This window comes from Geotrypetes seraphini, chromosome 4 (genome assembly GCF_902459505.1).
Source record: "Geotrypetes seraphini chromosome 4, aGeoSer1.1, whole genome shotgun sequence".
NCBI classification, from domain to species: domain Eukaryota; kingdom Metazoa; phylum Chordata; class Amphibia; order Gymnophiona; family Dermophiidae; genus Geotrypetes; species Geotrypetes seraphini.
Window position 1 is genome coordinate 292,817,680 of NC_047087.1, and position 21,266 is coordinate 292,838,945.

General features: G+C 49.6%; 1 protein-coding gene across 5 annotated transcripts in view; it reads right to left on the reverse strand.

Annotated features, from left to right (window-relative positions):
- SLF2 (SMC5-SMC6 complex localization factor 2) overlaps positions 1-21,266 on the reverse strand; it is a 196,864-nt gene that overhangs the window by 15,218 nt on the left and 160,380 nt on the right. For all 5 annotated transcript variants that reach the window (XM_033941811.1, XM_033941813.1, XM_033941809.1 and 2 more), the window contains one exon: positions 9,597-9,683. In XM_033941811.1, the coding sequence (XP_033797702.1) occupies positions 9,597-9,683 (87 nt within the window). The remainder of the gene's footprint in view (positions 1-9,596; positions 9,684-21,266) is intronic.

Here is a 21,266-nt window from a genome sequence, read left to right on the forward strand (position 1 = left end):
TCTAAGTAGTCTGGTGGTACTGTATATACTCTAATATAAACCGGGATTTGGGGACCCAAAAATGGGGGTCCCGGTTTATATTCGGGTTAATGCCTCCTCCCAGAATTTTTTTTAAGGCCGCCGCCAGGCTCTGCCCCCCTTTGCCTCTGTGCCCTATCATACATCTAACGATCCATGGTGGAGATGCAGCGGGCAGGCGCAAGCTTTTCAAACTCCTGCCCCGCTGCTAACCGGCTGTGCGACTGAATTTCCTCATCTGAGCGGCATGAGCAGCCATGCGATTTGGCAATGCTTCTCTGTGCTTGGCGGCTTCCTTACTGGCTTCCGCGAATTCTCGCCAGTAAGGAAGCCGCTGAGTGCCGAGAAGCAGTGCATAATCACGCTTCTGCTCGTGCCGTTCAGATGAGAAAATTCGATGTAATCATTAGTGATGATATGAAGGCAGCCAATCAGGTGGAGAAAGCCTCATCTAAAGCTAGACAAATGCTAGGTTGCATCCGGAGAAGCTTTGTCAGCCGAAGGCCCAAGATGGTGATGCCGCTGTACAGGTCCATGGAGACCACATCTGGAGTACTGTGTACAGTTTTGGAGGCCACACTATTGGAAGGATATGCTAAGAACGGAATCGGTTCAACGATTGGCCACCAAGATGGTCTCAGGGCTCAAGGATGTCCCTTATGAAGAACGACTAGGTAAGTTGCACCTTTACTCTCGAGGAACGCAGAGAGAGGGGTGACATGATAAGAGACGTTCAAATACGTTACTGGCCGCATTGAGGTGGAAGAAGATATCTTCTTCCTTACAGGCCCTACAGCGACAAGGGGGCATCTGCTGAAAATCAGAGGCGGGAGATTCCATGGTGACACTAGGAAGTACTTCTTCACCGAAAGAGTGGTCGACCGTTGGAATAATCTTCCACTTCAGGTAGTTGAGGCCAGTAACGTAACTGATTTTAAGATCAAATGGGATCAACACGTGGGCTCACTTCAAAGAGGAACTTAGAGGGGAGGGTTATTTGAGTGGGCAGACTTGTTGAGCCGTAGGCCCTTTTCTGCCGTCATATTCTATGTTTCTATGTAATCCAGCCTGCCAAATAGCCAAGCAGAACCTAGGAAAATTCTTAACAGAAAACAGTATAACACTCAAAACAGGAGTGAAGAAAACAACAAACACTTATAACCCATTGTTGGAATATGTGTAGAACATAAACCTGGAATAGAAAACATACCCACATTTAAGCCACCTGAGCCATAGTCGCTATTCTTACTTCTCCCCGGCCCTAGAAAAATATTAGAACCCGCAGAAAAATTCAAAATCTGCACGCGAGCAAAAACCTGCAATCACTGCACAACGACAGATAGGATGGGGAACTATACTGGTCTACAAGCTAACAGAAAGAAAATTAGCAAGTAAGAACCTAATTTCTCCTGTATCACTCGATAGACTGGTATAGTTCCTTTACGGATGGGACGTACCAAAGCAGTACCCATCAAGGGTGGGACCCCTGAAGGGCCGACACAAGAACACGTGCACCAAATACCGCGTCCCGACATGCTTGAACATCCACAAGGTAGTGTCTGACAAAGGAATGCAGAGAACACCAGACTGCAGCCTTGCAAATATCCACTGGAGGCACTAGAGAAGATTCAGCTCACGAAGCTGCCTGACCCCTAGTGGAAGGAGCCTTGAGAAATTCTGGAACAGGTTTCTTCTTCAGAAGGTAAGAGGAAGCAATAGTCTCCTTGATCCAGCATGCAATAGTAGCCTTAAAAGCTCCATCCCCCTTACGAAGACCTGTTAGAAGGATAAAGAGATTATCTGATTTCCTGATCTCCTGGGACCTCTGCACATAAGAGCGAAGGACCTGACTGACATCCAACTTGCACAGCTGTCTTTGCTCTGCAGAGCCCTCTTGACTACCCAAAACCAGGAGGACTACAGATTGATTGACAAGAAAAGGAGAAACTACTTTTGGCAGAAAGAAAGGAACAGGCCGCATGGGAGGCCTGATCAACTTGGCCGCCTGCAAGAAGCGAATCACATCAGGAATGGCAATCAAATGCTGACCTTTCATTAACCCCCGAAAGGCTGACAAGGTCGCAAGCTGAACCTGGAGAGAAGACCAAGCCAGACCCCTATCCAGGCCATCTTTCAAAAACTCTTAAGATGTTAGGAAGGTAAGCACGAAAAGAGACCACCCCACGCGCATCACACCACTCCACAAATAAACGCCAAACCCTCACATAAGCCCAAGAGGTGGAAAGCCTCTGGGACCCCAAGAGTTGAAATCACTATCTGAATACCCCTTCTTATCTAGGCGACCCCTTTCAAGAGCCAAGCCGTAAGACAAAAGGGACCTGGATTGAACATTGGAATGGGACCCTGAGTTAGGTTGTCCAAGAGAGGTAGAGGAAGAGGATCCGCCACCAGATCCGCGTACCATGGTCGACGAGGCCAATCCGGAGCCACCAGAACCACGAGACCTGGATGGCGAATTATGTGGAGAAGAACTCTGCCCACTAATGACAACGGAGGGAACACATACAACAGCCCCTCCATTGGCCATGGTTGAACCAGAGCATCCAGGCCCTCGGCCCGACCATCTCTGCGACGACTGAAGCAGCGGTGTACTGTGGCGTTGACACTTGTGGCCATCAGGTCCATGAGGGGCTGACCCCAAGACTGCACGATCAACTGAAAAGCCACCTGGCTTAGACACCACTCTCCGGGATCTAGCACTTGACAACTTAGGAAGTTCGCTTGAACATTGTCCACTCCGGCTATGTGAGATGCTGATATTTCTTTAAGATGCGACTCCGCCCAGGCCACGAGCAGAGCCGCCTCCTGTACCACCAAAGTGCTCCTAGTGCCCCTCTGATGATTGACATAGGCCACCGCTGTGGCATTGTCTGACAGAACCCCGGCTGACTTGCCCATCAGCAAGGACTGGAAGGCTAACAATGCCAGAGGGATGGCTCTGGTCTCCAAGACATTGATCAACCAAGAAGCCTCCTTTGTGGACAAGGTGCCCTGAGCTGAGTGACCTTCACAGTGAGCTCCCCAACCGAGAAGACTGGCATTTGTGAGCAGCACCGTCCACTGCGGTTGATGCAGACTTGCCCCTCGTACAAGATGTGTGTGTGTATGGGGGGGGGGGGGTGTTTGGAGCCATCAACAAAGACTGCCCCAAGCTAAGCCCGGAAGCGGCTGAGGCAACCACCTCCGAAGAAGAGCATACTGAAGAGGACGCATGTGGGTCCACGATCACCTCACGACATTGAGGGAGGCAGCCATCGACCAAGACTTGGAGGAAATCCTGCACCCGAGGACACAGGGACGCCATAAGCAGGCGAATCTAAGATTGCAATTTGCTTACCTGGGCCTCCGGAAGGAAGACCTTCCCCAAGGAGGTGTCGAATAGGACCCCTAGATATTCCAAGCACTGAGATGGGGACAACCGGCTCTTGGCAAGGTTGACTACCCAGCCCAGTGACTGTAGAAACTCCACCACCCGAGCCATGACCCAAGTGCTCTCCTGGAATGACTTGACACGAATCAACCAGGATGGGTCGAAAGGTCCCTTCTTTGGCACCACAAAGTAAATCGAGTATCAACCTGTGCCCCACTCTTGCGGGGGAACTGGAACCACCACATGGAGATCCAACAAGCATTGAAGAGTCTTGAGAAAGGCCTGCTGCTTCCATGCTACCTGCGAGGGAGAAGTGAGAAAACGGTCTGGCAAGGACCGGGCGAACTCCAGAGCATAGCCACCTCGGATCACTTCCAGAACCCACTGATCGGATGTGATGTCTGCCCCCTTTGTAGAAAAAACCTGCAGCCAGGCGCCCACCGGAACCAAAATGGGCACCGGCAAGGAGTCATTGGGCAGGGTGGGCCGCAGGGGACTTGGCAGGGGCGCTACATGCACCCTGGCAGGCCCCATGAAAGGACTGCATGCGCTGGAAAAACCTGCCTCTAGAGAGCCCAGAAGATGGAACGGGGATAGTCCCTCTACCAGAGCAGAAGCGGCAGAAATCACGCCCACGAGCAGCGCCACTGCAAGCCAACAGCCAAGGCCTATCGTCAGGCAAACAAGGCACTTTGGAATCAGTGAGAGTCTGAACCATCCATAAGAACATAAGCAATGCCTCTGCTGGGTCAGACCTGAAGTCCTTCGTGCCCAGCAGTCCGCTCACGCGGCAGCCCAACAGGTCCAGGACCTGTGCAGTAATCCTCTATCTATACCCCTTTATCCCCTTTTCCAGCAGGAAATTGTCCAATCCTTTCTTGAACCCCAGTATCGTACTCTGCCCTATTACGTCCTCTGGAAGCGCATTCCAGGTGTCCACCACACGTTGGGTAAGAAGAACTTCCTAGCATTCGTTTTGAATCTGTCCACTTTCAACTTTTCCGAATGCCCTCTTGTTCTTTTATTTTTCGAAAGTTTGAAGAATCTGTCCCTCTACTCTCTCTATGCCCTTCATGATCTTGTAAGTCTCTATCATATCCCCTGTAAGTCTCCTCTTCTCCAGTCCCAGTTTCTCCAATCTCTCAGCGTATGAAAGGTTTTCCATACCTTTTATCAGACGTGTCGCTCACCTCTGAACCCTCTCAAGTAACGCCATATCCTTCTTAAGGTACGGCGACCAATATTGGACGTAGTACTCCAGAAGCGGATGCACCATCCCCCGATACAACGGCAGGATAACTTCTTTCGTTCTGGTAGTAATACCCTTCTTGATTATACCTAGCATTCTATTTGCTCTCTTAGCGGCCGCTGTGCACTGTGCCGTTGGCTTCATTGTCATGTCCACCATTACCCCCAAGTCCCTTTCTTGGGTACTCTAATTCAATAACATCCCTCCCATCGTATAGTTGTACCTCGGGTTTCTGCTTCCCACGTGTAATACTTTACATTTCTCAATGTTGAACTTCATCTACCATCTCGTCGCCCATTGCCCTAGTTTGTTCAAGTCCCTTTGCAATTCTTTGCAGTCCTCTTTAGTCCAAGCTCCACTAAATAGTTTGGTGTCGTCCGCAAATTTTATTATCTCACACTTCATCCCTGTTTCTAGGTCCAGGTCCTCACCAAATAAGACCCTTTAAAAGGGAACTTTGTCCACTTAGCCTTGGACGCCGCATCCGCCAACCAAGCACGAAGCCACAAGGTATGGTGTGCTGCCACAAGAGCCAAAGACTTGGCAGAAGCTCGCAAGAGGTCATACATGGCATCTGAGGGATAAGAAGCACCCGATTCAATTTTGGCCACATCTTGCTTCAGCAAGTTCCAATTCACCTCCTTACTGTCAAGAACATGCTGGGTACACCGAACATACCCCCGAGCCACTAGCCCGTTACACATCGCCGCTTGGACCGACAGAGCCGTCGCATCAAAACTCTGTTTAAGGAGAGACTCCAACTTGCGTTCCTCCAGGACCTTCAAGGGTGCCCCGCCCTCAACAGGCACAGTATGCCTCTTAGAAATGGCTGAGACCACCGTGTCCACAACGGGTGACTTCAAAGTGTCCCTATCCCTCTCAGGAATGGGATACAGTTGGGCCATGGAGCGCGCAAACCGAAAAGGGGCTTCTGGCACCTGCCACTGAGCGAGCATAACATCCCAAATATCCTGATGCATAGGAAAAGAGTGGGAAGCAGAGCGAATCCCCTTAAGCAAGGGGTCCACCGTACACGGGGGCTCTGACACGGGGTCCTCAAAGTGCAAAACTGAGACCTGCATAATTAACTCCTGAAGCTCTTCCTGCTGAAAAATGTGCACCACAAATGCATCTTTGCCAGCTGGGGTTTTGCTCGAACCCCTCGCTGGCGGAATTTGATCCCCCAAGAGGATCCTGGAATTCTCCCCAAGGGTCCAGGTCCTCCTTAAATCACATGCTGCTCCTCTGGGAAAAAAATCCTCATCTCAAGAGACCCTAGGCCGATGGGATGAGAGAGGAGTAGAGCAAAACTGCTGCACCGGGGAAGATGTCAAGGGGTGGAAAAAAAACCCAAGACCCCCGAGTGGACACGGAACCTTCTGCCGCCAGCACATAAGTCTTACAAAGTGCCATTAAAAAGTCAGGGGGAAAAACCCCCTGCCGCCCCAAGGGACTCCCTGCCACAACAGGGGACCCTGCCATACCTTGCCCCTGTATTTCCAGAACAGGGGGAAGGTTACCTGAGGTTACTGGGATGAAGGAGGAGGTTCCCGCCAAAAACGGAGCTCCTGCGGCCTGCCGCGTCTGAAAAGCCTGGTACTTTCCTGACACTGAAGCCGAGGAACCGACTGATGCTGGTCCAGCAGCAAAGGAAACCTTTTCTCTCCGACTGTTGGCGGCTGGGGAACCCTCCGCGTGGCTCTCGGGGGAAGCCCAGGTTTCCCTGCGCTCCAAATCCAACTTGCGAGGTACCAGCGGGGTGGCCTGGCCGCTGGCATCCGCTGCTGATGAGTTCTCCCCACCGTTCTGGCCTGCACAACGCTTGCACCGGCCGGCCGCGAGTACCTTGCGTCTGGAGCACAATGAGCACTTTTTCCCTTTAAAAGTATTCATTGTGCCGAAAAAGCGCCCTAGCTGCAAGAAGTGTTGGTTAGATGAGAAAAACACAGAAAAAGGCAGTTAAAGGGAAATTAGCCCTTTAGACCGGCACACCTCAGGATTTTTTTTTTTTTTTGGGGGGGGTTACAGAACAGATTCCACGGCTCTTTAGCTGGAGGGCTGACCAACCAGGGGGCAAGGCCGCCGGCTGAGACCCCTAGAAAAATATGGGGAGGTGGAGGAAGGTGGGAGGAGGTGCCCAGCATGAGACCCACCGGGTTTAACACCCCCAAGGTCGGACGGATCCCCGAACAGGACCCACCCAAGCTCTATCCGGCACAAAAGGGGAACCAGGAGTCCAAACACAAAAATCCAACAGGGCTAAGAGGGAGGGGAGCCAAAATTAGCTTACCACTCTGCTACTGGAGACTGAGGAAGACTGGATTAGTATAGGGCAGGGGAGCCCACACTTTTTTGGCTTGCAAGCTACTTTTAAAATGACCAAGTCAAAATGATCTAATAAGAATAAAATTTTAAAAAACACAAAGCACACTGTACGCAGAGAAAATGTTAATCATCATCTGTATTCGGGGTTTTTTTTTTCCAGAGGTCAAGCAGATGACTTTAAAATATGCAATGTCACCTCAGTAACAACTATACAAAAATAGACAAATATACCCTCTCCCCTATTACTAAACTGCGATAGTGGTTTTTAGCACAGGGAGCTGCACTGTATGCCCCTCGCAGCTCCCGACGCTCATAGGCTCCCTGCGCTAAAAAACACTATCACTGTATAGTAAAAGGGGGCCATAGTGCAAAATAGATAGCAAATATAAATTCCCATAACTGACACATTTTGATCACTAAATTGAAAATAAAATCATTTTTCCTACCTTGTCTGACAATTTCATGAGTCTCTGGGTATACTGCCTTCTTCTGTAAAGCCAATATTTCTTTTTTTCTGACTTTCTCTCCACCCCCTCCCCCCACCCCAAGCCATCGCGCCGATTTCTCCACTTCCCCAATTTTCTCTACCCCCCCAAACCACCACGCCGATTTCTCCCTGCTGCTTCCCCGAGCCAGGCCTGGCAGGTACAAGTGCCAGGCCCATAAGACTTCACCTCCGACGTCAATTCTAACACCGGGGAGGAAGTTCCAGGCCAGCCAGGCAGCGATTGGCTGGCCCAGAACTTCCTCTCCAGCGTCAGAATTGACATCAGAGGTGAAGTCTTGTGAGTCCGGCGCTTGTACGTGCCAGGCCTGGCTCGGGGAAACAGCAGGGAGAAAAAGATCGCAAAGTTAACGCAATCAAATCGCGTTGCCGCTGCGATCTACTGGTTGATTACGATCGACCATTTGGGCACCCCTGGTATAGGGGATGCTGTACTCGTATACAAGTTTGATATCAGTCTCCATCTGTTGGTAGCAGTGAGGTATATAACTCATCTGTAAAGGAACTGCACTTCCCCCTCCGTATTCACGGGGGTTAGGGGCAGAATTTGCCTGTGAATATTAAAACATGGCAACTAATATTTGGGCCAGTTCTGCCCCTAACCCCTGCTTCCCACGGCTATTTTAAGCCCTTAAAGCCCCTCCCTTAAGCCTTACCTTGTGGGTTACCAGGTTTTCAGGCAGGAGCGATTTTCCCACGCTCCTGCCCCGTGCAGATCGCTCACAGGAAATGGCTGCCTTGAGCTCCCGTAGTCTCTCAAGCCATTTCCTGCGAGCGATCTGCACAGGGCAGGAATGTGGGAAGACCGCTCCTGCCCCAAAAACCTGCTAGACCACCAGGTAAGGCTTAAGGTGTGTGTGTGTGTGGGGGGGGGGGCTTACAGTGTTTAAAATAGTCTGAAAAATAAAAATGCATTTTTTGTTTTAAAACCGTGAATAAGCAAATCCGTAGATACGGAATTTGCGAATACAGAGGGGGAAGTGTATACCGGTCTATCAAGCGATACAGAAGACCAAATGTATACTTTTTGCATTCTATGCATCTGGACTGCTCTGGTGGGATGCTAAAAGCACCCTTTACACTGGGAGGGAATCTGAAACACTCATTCTAGGCACACAGTGCTTTCCTAGCTGGTACATTTAATTTGTGATGCTTTGTGAAAGAATGTAAATATGACAGCTGCTCTACAATCTCCATAGAAAAGAATGCAACTCTGACCAGAAAGTTGGAGGAGCAGTAGTAGAATCAGCCCTCGTCCTCTTTGATTCTTCATTGGGTAAAAAATTCCATACATTTGCCTCCCATCTGGGAAACTGAACCCTAGTCTCATACATAATAGGCAGGAAAACTCACCATTACACTAATGTTTACCTGTTCCACTCACTCATGATTTACAGAGTACCACTATCTTATCTCCCAAATAACCATCTCTTCTCCAATCTGAGGAACCCTTTGCCTTTCCTCATAGGAAAATGTTTCCATATTTATCACCTTCAGTTCCCTTTCACTGACACTTTTCTAATGTTCTTATATTTGAGATATGGCAACCAAAATTGCACATAGGCATTACAATCTGTTTTATTCTCTCTGCCTTTCCAAAGAAAACTGTGGCACTTTAAATGCAAAAACAATTTTATAGAGATTGTTTAACATTTTCCCTATTAGTTCACTAACCCACCCACCCCAAACTCCTTTTTTTTAATAAAACAGTAGCACAGGTTTTAGTATCGACTGCGGCGGTAACAGCTCAGACGCTCATAGATTTCCTATGAGTGTCGGATCCATTACTGCTGTGGCTGGCGCTAAAAACCATGCTATTGTTTTGTAAAGGAGGGGGGGAGCAAATTAGGTAAATTGGTCCTGTTTTAAATTAGATTCTACTCACCATCTTATCATGAGTCCTAAATCTTAACCTTAGATCTCATTTTTAGTCTTGCCCATTTTAGTCAGCATCAATTTTTTTGGTACTATATATAAAATCAGGACCAAAGGACATAATCCTATAAAGCATATTCTAGTTTCTAGTAGGGTCACTGCCATCGAGCAAGTCTTAGTAATCACATGCCTCTTACAGTAAACTGCAGAAAATTCTCTTGAGATGCTTTTACCTTTGTTCTGTACAACAGCCGAGCATCTTCCCGGATATCACACTTCACATGCTTTTCCAGAGTATGGCATAGCGTTCGTAAATATTTCTAAGTTAAAAAATCAGTCATAGTAAAGCATAAATATGCTATAAAAGCAAGAGTTTGTAATGTGCAATTGTAAAAATTAGTAAATGGAATTTGCTAAATCAGTGGTAAAAACTATACGTATTTGGCAGAAGGAGCCCATGACCATAGCCACTTTATAAAGAGACACCTTCAAGATGCAAATTTGGATTCAAATTTCTTCTAGTAGAAGAATCCTTGTCTGTACATATCTACTCTGGTCCTTGAGAACTACAAAACAGCCAGCATTTCTGGATAGTCCTGATAATATATGAGTGAGATAATATATATGAGTGATACAACTCCCATGCATACTTATCAACTTTCCATGAAAGAACCTAAGACCTGTGTAATAATAAAGAGGCTCAAAAAATTGGTCACAATCACAATTAGTTCTACATAACAGATTTTCACTTTATATATACTTTGGAAGCTACAATGAGCCTCTGATCACTAAGGAGAGACGAAGTTACTGCAGGTTAGCGACTCCAGCAATAAAAAAGAAGGAGAAATTAGGTTCTTACCTGCTAATTTACTTTCTTTTAGCTTCTCCAGACCAGTAGAGGTTAACTTTACGGATGGGTATATATCTAATCATGACCAGCAGGTGGAGACTGAAAACAAAACTTTGGGACAGTATATACTATCCTCCCTTCTCTATTTCCCTCAGTCTGCCGAATAGCCAAGCAGAACCAAGAACTGGAAAAACAGGAAGAAAACAATACTCCGAACTGGAGTAACAAATAACATACCCAAATGCTGTTGGAAAATGCAGAGGAGAAATACCCGAAGGAAAATGTCCCCACAGCTCGCCAGCTAAGCCAGCCGAGCCACAGCCGCTGTTCTTTAATTCTCCCCGGCCCTAGAAAAATATTAGAACCCGCAGCAAAAAACAAAAACTGCCCGCGAAACAGCCCCAACAACAACAGACAGGGTGGGGACCTCTACTGGTCTGGAGAAGCTAAAAGAAAGTAAATTAGCAGGTAAGAACCTTATTTCTCCTTCTTTAGCACTCTCCAGACCAGTAGAGGTTAACTTTACGAATGGGACGTACCAAAGCAGTCCCTCTCATGGGCGGGACCCCCGAAGGGCCGATACCAGTACACGCTCACCAAACACCGCGTCCCGACGCGTCTGCACATCAACCCGATAATGACCTTACAAATATCCACTGGAGGCACGAGCGACGACTCAGCCCAAGAAGCCGCCTGACCCCGAGTGGAATGAGCCTTGAGAAACTCCGGAACAGGCTGCTGTTTCAGAAGATAAGCGGAAGCAATCGTCTCCTTGATCCAGCGCGCAATAGTAGCCTTAGAAGCGCCAGCTCCCCGACGAGGACCCGCCAGGAGGACAAAGAGATGATCGGACTTCCGAAATTCCTGGGTCCGCTGCACATAAGAGCGAAGGACCCGACCGACATCCAACTTGCGCAGCTGCCGTTGCTCAGAAGAGCCCTCCCGACCACCCAAGACCGGGAGAACCACCGATTGATTGACATGAAAAGGAGAAACAACCTTCGGCAGAAAGGAAGGAACAGGCCGCAAGACGACCCGCTCCCTAGAAAACTCCAAGAAGGGAGCCCTACAAGAGAAAGCCTGCAGCTCAGAAACACGCCTAGCAGAAGTAATGGCCACCAAAAAGACCGCCTTCAAAGTAAGGTCCTTCAAAGAACAGTCGTCCAAGGGCTCGAAAGGCGGACGCACCAAAACAGAGAGAACCAGATTAAGATCCCAAGAGGGAACCGAGGGCCGTAGGGGAGGCCTAAGCAACTTGGCCGCCCGCAAAAACCGAATCACATCAGGAAGAGCCGATAAACGCTGACCTGACACCAACCCTCGAAAGGCCGACAGGGCCGCAAGATGAACCCGGAGAGAAGACCAAGCCAGGCCTCTATCCAGGCCATCCTGCAAGAACTCTAGAATGTTAGGCAGAGAAGCGCGAAAAGAGGTCACTCCCCGCGCCCGACACCATTCCTCAAAGAGACGCCAAACCCGCACATAAGCCCGAGAGGTAGAAAGCCTCCGGGACCCCAACAGTGTAGAGATCACCTTGTCTGAATATCCCTTCTTGCTAAGGCGACCCCTTTCAAGAGCCACGCCGTAAGACAGAAGGGAGACGGGTCGAACATGGGAATGGGACCCTGCATCAGAAGGTCGTCCGAGAGAGGCAGAGGAAGAGGATCCGCCACCAGGTGCCTCACCAGATCCGCATACCACGGACGTCGAGGCCAATCCGGCGCCACCAGCACCACCAAACCCGGATGGTGAACAATGCGAAGAAGCACTCTGCCCACCAGCGGCCAAGGAGGGAACACATACAACAGCCCCTCCGTTGGCCACGGCTGGACCAGAGCATCCAGACCCTCGGCCAGCCCGTCCCTGCGACGACTGAAGAAGCGGGGCACTTTGGCGTTGCCACCCGTGGCCATCAGGTCCATCAGGGGCTGCCCCCAAGCCTGCACTATCAACTGAAACGCCCCGGCGCCGAGACACCACTCTCCTGGATCTAGGAAGTGACGACTGAGGAAGTCTGCCTGAACATTTTCTACCCCGGCTATATGAGAGGCCGAGAGGTCCAGCAGATGGGACTCCGCCCAAACCATGAGCAGAGCCGCCTCCTGCGCCACCTGAGTGCTCTTGGTGCCCCCCTGACGATTGACATAAGCCACCGCCGTGGCATTGTCCGACAGCACTCTGACCGACTTGCCCAGCAAAAGGGAGTGGAAAGCCAACAGCGCCAGACGGACCACTCTGGTCTCCAACACGTTGATCGACCAGGCGGCCTCCTCCGCGGACCAGGTGCCCTGCGCTGAGTGACCCAAACACTGAGCCTCCCAACCCAGGAGACTCGTATCCGTCAGGAGCACCGTCCACTGCGGGAGATCCAGACCCACCCCCTGAACTAGGTGAGGGGTCTGGAGCCACCAACGCAGACTGCAGCGCGCCAAGCCTCGCAGGGGAACCGGAACATCCATCCCGTGCCTCTGGGGAGACCACCTCCGGAGCAGAGCATACTGGAGAGGACGCATGTGGGCCCGCGCCCACCTCACCACGTCCAGGGACGCCGCCATCGACCCCAAGACCTGGAGGAAATCTCGCGCCCGAGGACACCGGGACGCCAAAAGCAGGCGAATCTGAGATTGCAATTTGCTCACCTGGGCCTCTGGGAGGAAGACCTTCCCCAAGGAGGTGTCGAACAGCACCCCTAGGTACTCCAGACGCTGAGCCGGGACCAACTGACTCTTGGAAAGGTTGACCACCCAGCCCAGCGACCGGAGAAACTCCACCACCCGAGCCGTAACCCGGGAGCTTTCCTGCAACGACTTTGCCCGAATTAACCAGTCGTCCAGGTAGGGGTGTACCAGGATGCCCTCCGACCGCAAGGCTGCCGCGACGACCACCATCACCTTGGTGAACGTCCGGGGAGCCGTGGCCAGCCCAAAGGGAAGCGCACAGAACTGAAAGTGCTGACCCAAGATCGCAAAGCGCAGGAAACGCTGATGAGAGGCCCGAATGGGAACATGCAAGTAGGCCTCCGTCAGATCGAGAGAAGTGAGAAACTCCCCCGGCTGAACCGCCAGAATGACCGACCGCAGAGTTTCCATACGGAAAGAGGGAATCTTGAGAGCCCTGTTGACCCCTTTCAAATCGAGGATGGGCCGAAAGGTCCCCTCCTTCTTGGGCACCACAAAGTAAATGGAGTACCTGCCCGTGCCCCACTCCTGAGGGGGCACTGGAACAACTGCCCTGAGATCTAGCAAGCGCTGAAGGGTCTGGCGAAAAGCCTGTGTCTTCCCAGGAGTCTGACATGGAGAAGCGAGGAAAAAGTCCGGCAGAGAGCGGGCGAACTCCAGGGCATAACCGTCCCGCACCACCTCCAGGACCCACTGATCGGACGTGATCTCGGCCCATTTGGGGAAAAAGTTGCGCAGCCGGGCCCCCACCGGAACCAAAGGGGGCGCCGGCAAGGCGTCATTGTGCAGGACGGGAAGCGGGAGAACCGGCGGAGGGATTCCCTGCCCCCCGACGGGCCCCCCGAAAGGGCTGCATGCGCTGGAAGAACCGACCCCGGGAAAACCCCGGAGACTGGAAAGAAGCAGCCCCACGCCCAGGGCGATACTTGCGAAATTCCCGCAAACGCCCCCGGGCCGCACCACCCTGAGACGCAGGGCGGGCACGGTCCTCCGGCAGACGGGGAACTTTCGAGTCCGACAGAGTCTGAATCAACTTATCCAAGTCCTCTCCAAATAAAAACGACCCCCGAAAGGGAAATTTAGTAAGCTTAGCTTTGGACGCAGCATCCGCCGCCCAAGCGCGCAGCCACAACACACGCCTTGCGGCCACGCCAAAAGCCATAGACTTAGCCCAGATCCGCACCAAGTCATATAGAGCATCTGAGAGGAATGAGGCAGCCATCTCAATCTTCGCTACCTCCTGATCCACCAGAGACCAGTCATCAGACTCCCGATCCAAGACACGCTCCGCCCACCGAAACACGGCGCGAGCGACCAGTCCCCCACAAATAGCCGCCTGGACCCCAAAAGCAGAAACCTGAAAATTTTGCTTAAGAATGTTCTCCAACTTGCGCTTCTCGGAGTCCCGCAAGGCAGAACCGCCCTCAACAGGCACGGTATGCCGCTTAGAAATTGCCGAGACCACCGCATCAACGACTGGCGAAGCTAACGAAGCCCGATCCCCTTCTGGAATGGGATACAGGCGAGCCATGCTGCGCGCCAGCCGAAACGGCGTCTCCGGCGTTTTCCACTGCTCCAGAATAATATCCCGAATATCCTGATGCATAGGAAAAGAGCGGGAAACGGAACGGATCCCCCGTAACAGAGGGTCCCCCACACGCGGAGTCTCCGGCGGCGCGTCCTCAAAACGCAAAACCGAAGAAACCTGTTGAATAAGGTCAGGCAGCTCATCTCTCTGAAAAAGGCGCACCACAGACGCCTCTTCACCGGAGAACGGGAAACCCGACAACCCGCCGCCAGCTTCCGTCCCCTCCAGAGGGTCCTGGAATTCCTCAGAAGGGTCCAGGTCCTCCTCCAGACCGACACGTTCCTCCGACCACAAATCCTCGTCCCACGACACCCGCGGACGCTTGGACAAGGGAGGTGGCGGAGGGGACGTCACGTCAGACGAGAGAGGCAAAGCCGCAGGGAGCGCGGAGGAAACCCCACCCCCCGAAACCCCCTGGGCGCAACCGGGACCCCCAGCCACCTGAAAATAGGCTCTGCATAAAGAAAAGAAAAAATCAGGAGAAAAACCCCCCCGAGGGTCCCAAGGGACTCCCTGCCACAGCAGGGGACCCAGCAGAAACCTGCCCCTGCATAGTCAAAACAGGGGGAAGGTCACCTGAGGTGGAAGATAAAATGGAGGGGCCAGACAGAGAAGATGGCGGTTTTGCCGCCAAAAAAGCTCCCTCCATAGCCTGAAGCGGCTGAGAAACCTGAACAGTCTCAGCCGCTAAAGCAGGCAAGCCGGCATCAGCTGTCAAAAAATCAGCTGAGAGGGAATCCTCCAAAACCCGACCATCGGCGGCTCGGGGAATCCCTCCGAGGGCGGACGGAGAAGACCGGGCTTCCCCACCGTTCCCTGCCGACTCGCGAGGCACCATCGGCGGGGAGCTCTGGGCGCCTGCAGCCGCTGCCGACGGAGCTCCTCCACCGCACCGGCCTGAACACCGCTTGCACAGGCCGGCCGCGAGTGCCTCGCGTCTGGAGCACAATGAGCACTTTTTCCCTTTAGAAGTGCTCATTGCTCCATACGCGACCTAGCTGTAAAAAAAGTGCCGGTTAGTTGAAAAAATACAGTAAAATACAGTTTTCTTAAAGGGAAACAACCCTCCAGACCAGCACTACCTCAGGATTTTTTTTTTTTTTACAGAACAGACTCCACAGGCTCTCTAAGCAATATGCCTTGCTTGATTTAGGGGGCAAGGCTTACTGCTGAGGCTCCTCTAAAAAAATGTGGGGAGGTGGAGGAAGTGGGGGGAGGGACCCCGCTCGAGACCCGCCGGGTTTGACACCCCCGAGGTCGGACGAACCCCCAAACAGAGTCCGCCCAAGCTCCGTCCGGCCAAAAACAGGGACAATAAACCCCCTAAACAAATTCCAACAGCCCTACCAAGGGAGATGGGTACAGATCACTCAACACCTGCTGGAGACTGAAAGAAGACTGAGGGAAATAGAGAAGGGAGGATAGTATATACTGTCCCAAAGTTTTGTTTTCAGTCTCCACCTGCTGGTCATGATTAGATATATACCCATTCGTAAAGTTAACCTCTACTGGTCTGGAGAGTGCTAAAGAATAAGCCATCTTATGATAAACTTCATATCCTGTGTTTCTGCTCTCAGGGAGCATCAGCTGCTAACATGTTGATCAATAACTCCAGGAAGGCTAAGGGGCCAACACTGTAAAAGTTAACCATGGTCCAGATCTCAGGTTCCCCCTCTTGCAGCAAAGATCTCCCAGATCCATTAAATAAACATTCAAGCCCCACCACTATCTCTCCCTCACCCTTCCAAAAATAATGGAAAAACCCCCAAAACAAAAAAACTCTTCCAGGCCTACATCACAACAATAGTTACAGAGCACATACCTGCCAGTATCAGATCTAAAACGGCAACTGCAACCCTAGTGATAGTCTTATGGTACTACTGCTATAGACCATGCTACCATAAGGGCAAGTGACTTCAAGACCATCAAATATCTTGGTGAGACTGGAGGTGGGCTGGAATGCTCATTACCCATTATGACTGGAGAGGAGGGAAGAGGTCCTGGAACCCAGACTGCAGTTGTCTGAGTGCCTCTTTAAACTGAGTTTCAGGTTATATATTAGTGGCCCAATGCTCCCAGGTAAGAAAAAATGCCAGCTTTCACCTAGTGTTATTTTTCCTGGTGAAGCTACATGTTTATTCAATTTATTATTTATTTGCTTGCTATACCACCTGTACCAGTTAGGGATCTAAACGATTTACACACAGCAATGATTCAAGACAAAGAAAAGGAACTCCATAAGAATAAAGAACATAACAAAAGGTGTTTTGAATGTAATTGCATCTCATTATGTTGTGCATTGTTACTTTCAACACGCGTTATGGTAAACACTAAGATTTGTAATTCAGCGTTTACACAACAGCTTTGTTGGTATTCTTGAAGACACTAAACACAGCTTCTGCCATCGTTGGCTACTTGATCACCAAGATAAATTTAGCTCCCATGAAATGAAGCTGCAGAAAACTAATCTATTATAGAACAGCTAGCACTGATCTTTGTATTGCTGCCTTTGCAAACTATAATGACCCTCTATGTTTGGTACTTGAGATATTTTTTATAATACTGAGACTAAAAAAGAATGCATTGCTAAGATGGAAGGATTAGGTTCTTTCTTCCTTCCTGCAGAAGAGCATAAGATTCCTTATGGATGGATTATGAACCCCAACTCGTGAATTGCTTGCAGAACATAATCATTTTCTTCTCTCTGCTCCTTGTCTCTCTGGGCAATGCTCCCTCTCCTCGGACCATATCAAAGCAAATGAAAACCCCTAGGAGAGGAAATGCAAACAAGGGAGAGAGGCTCGGGAAATTCCCCAATCCAGATAAATTCAATCTGCTCTACAATAGTAAACAAGAGTTAATAACTACCCAACAGGACAACAAATAATGGTGGAGAAAGCAACCATCTACCTGTGTGCAACAGGCACTAACACCTGCACAGCTCTTGGCAAAACAAAATGTGCCGATATCAATCTTGGCACTAATATACCAGCATTCAAAGGACTCTGTTCCTCTTCCTTGTCTGTCTCGAGTCAAGCTGCTAGATACTTGTCCTAGCCTACAAATTAATGCAGGCATAACAGACTTCTGACAGGGCGTGGCATAAGGAATCGTATGATGTTCTACAGGAGAAAGGATTATCGAGGTAAGAACCTAATCCTTCCTTCCTGTGCAAACAGCATACAATTCTTTATGGATGGGAAATACTAGAGCAGTCCCTCAGGTTTAGGGTAGTACAGATGAGCCTGCACCCAGAACAGAGGACCTGAAAGCCCTATCCATTTGTGTGGTCATGTCCACTCTGTAAAATTTTGTAAAGGTATGGAGAGTAGACTGTGTGTCTGCCCTATAAATTTCCTGGCAGCACTGCCTTATATTACGTTACATTACATTACATTAGTGATTTCTATTCCGCCATTACCTTGCAGTTCAAGGCGGATTACATCCAAACTAAAACAAGAATTACATTCAAAATTTGAAGGAATATTCTGCCCAGGAGGAGTTTTGACATCAGTCGGAGACTGCTTGCCACAGCTAATGTACTCCAAGGGAAGAGTCATGAGAATCCACTGGGAAATAGAAGACTTAGAGGCTGGTCTTCCCTGACAGCTAGAGCTGGACAAGACAAACAAGTGAGCTGACAAGAGGAACTCATTTTTCACCTTAAGATAAACAAAGAAGAACTCTAACATCCAGCAACTTCGATCCTCTGACCTGCCCCATGGCCAGAAAGGTGCACTTCCTGATAACATGGATCACCGAAACCACCTTCGGTAGAAAGGAAGGTATAGTGTGTGCAAGGACATCCCTGCTTCTGTGGATCTGAGGAAAGTGTCTCTGCAAGATAACACCTACAGTTCCATCACCCTTTTAGCCAAAGAGATCACGACCAAGAAGACTGTTCATGGTAAGATCCATGAGAGACTCCTCAGACAGTGACTCATACGGTGAGGAACAGTAATACAATATTGAGATTTCCCTTAGTGACCAGCTGCCATACTCGAGGGCAGAGCTGGAAAACTCCTTCAAGAACAGAGAACATCTGAATGAGAGGCCAAAGACTGCCCCTCAAACTTTGTAACACGAAAGATCGACTATTGGAACCTTGAGAGATTCTGCTGCCAGGCCCTTCTCTAAATAATCCTGCAGAAATGATAGCACCTTGGAAATGGGATCCTGTAAGGGGACCAACAGCTTCTCCTTACGCCTGTATTGAGGTTTCCACATTTTCACAAAGGCCACTAGTGTCGCAGGTTTCTTCGATTGTAAAAGTTGTGATAACCAAATCCAAACAGCCTGTTCTTGCTAAGATTGTGTGCTGAAAAACCATGCCTTTGGACCAAAGCGTTCTGGATTCTCTAGGACTATGGGCCTCTAACAGACTATCCTGGTTCAGCGATAGTTTGAGATCTGTCCTACTGCAACTGGATTATATCCATGTACCAAGACGCAGACAATCTTGGTGCCACAAGGATTGCCGATCTTTGATAGGCCATTATCCTACAAAGAACCCTGCCTATCATTGGCCACAGAGGGAACACATACAATAATCCCATCATTGGCCATGGTTGTACTAGCTAGAGCATCTATACTGAAGAAGTGAGGGCTTTCCTGTTGTCCGCTGAAGACACGAGATCAAAAGTGAACCAACCCAGTGTTTCACAATGTAACTGAATGCACTCTGGGCCAGGGACCATTCCTCCGGATCCTGAATCCACTGGTCAAAGTAGCCGGCTTGGACATTGCCTTTTCTCACTGCATGAGCTGCACTGAATGCCTGTAGATGGGCTTCCACCTAGTGAAACAGTAATTGGACCTCCACCTTCAGTAGAGTACTCTTGGTTCCTCCTTGTAGCCTCATTTGGAAGAACTGCAGAGCCAACCGAATGGTTTTCAACTCCAGTGTTGGTGGACCATTCCTTCTGCGAGGGCAACCAACACCCTTGTACGGAATGACTATCACAAAAGACACCTACCCTAGCCATAAACACTGGTCATTCATCAGGATCACAAGACTCTATGAGGAGAGGGAGACCTATGGATAACGATTCTGGTCGGAACCACCACTGTAGACTCTGGTGTGCTCCATTGTCCAGACTGACTGGAGAGATTGCCCTTCTGAGGCGACTACTGCACTAGCAATGCACTCGGTAGGAGATGCAGGTGGGCTCTTGCCCATGGAAGAACCTCAATAGTCAATACCATGGAACCTAATACATGCAAGAAATGCAATACCGTGGACATCAGCCTTGCCATGGTTTCTAAGACCTGGCTACTTAGCTTCAGTTTGTGTGGCTCTGGCAGAAAACCTCTGCCCTCTATTGTGTTAAACCAAATACTCAGGATTTTGAGGTGGCCCCATGTGGTTGTAGATGGGGCTCTGATCAGCTAATCATCCAAAGTATGGATGAACTTGGATGTCAGATGTCTGCTTTGTGTAGATGCACTGCTGCCACCACCACCATTACCTTAGTGATTGAAGTCTATGAAATCCTGAGTGAGTAGAATGGGTACAAGTGGATCGATTTTTCACTCCGTCAAAAATTACAAAGACTAGGGGACACTCGAAGTTACAGGGAAATATTTTTAAAACTAATAGGAGGAAATATTTTTTCACTCAGAGAGTAGGTAAGCTGTGGTAAGAGTGGATAGCTTAGCTGGTTTTAAGAAGGGTTTGGACAATTTCATGGAGGAAAAGTCCATAGTCTGTTATTGAGAAAGACATGGGGCAAGCCACTGCTTGCCCTATCGGTGGCATGGAATGTTGCTACTCTTTGGGTTTTGGCAAGGTACTAGTGACCTGGATTGGCCACCATGAGAATGAGCTATTGAGCTTGATGGATCTTTGGTCTGATCCAATGAAACTATTCTTATGTTCTTATGAACTGAAAATGGCTTTCTAGCACATGGAACCAAAGAAACTTTTGATCTGGGAAGATGGGGATATGCCAGTAAGCTTTTCTCAAGTCTAGCAAGGCTAGAAATTCACCTGGAGCTACTGAGGCGATGATTCTATCCGGAACCTGAGAACCTTCAACGCTGCACTGACTGCCTTGAGATCCAGAATCAGTCTCCGGTTTTTTAAGTCCTTCTGGTGAAAGCTGAAATATACAGAATATCTGTATGAGTTCAAGTCTTCATCTGGTACAAGCTTTATGGCTTCAATTTGTAACAGCCGTTGTAAATTCACACTGACCATGGATGCTTTCTCTGGTCTACTGGAGAATCCAGAAAAATGTCTGAGGGACCGACAATTCGAATTTGTATCTTCTTCAGATGTCCATGGCCCACTGGTCTGAAGAAATCAGCGTCCTAGTCACCCAGAACTCTGAAAATCTCCTTCCTATGTGGGGGATCCCAGAAGCTTAGCTGGCATTGTTGGGACTTCTAGGTATTTACTGCAGAGTGAGAGCCAACTGCAGGGGCTTCTTCAGCCTTCAAATCTCTGTATAGAGCCCAGAAAGGACTGTTGTAACGAGGAACCTGCAGACCCATAACACAGTTTTCTTTAGCTGTGAAAGGAACCACAGCAGGAACTCCTGGAGCTTTGTAGTTTATTGTCCGGCAAGAACTTAAGGACGATGATCCATCACGCTGGTCCTCAAGTCGTACAGTCCTTTTCCAAAAAGCTTGACTCTTGAAAGGGAGCTTGGTGAAGGTAGCTTTAGATGCCAAATCTCCCGCCCACTGCTTGATCCAGAGCATTCTACTGGTGGAGATTATATATGTTGACACTTTACTCATCAGGCTAAGCTTGATGTGCAAAATCTTCCCTGGATCGATTTTA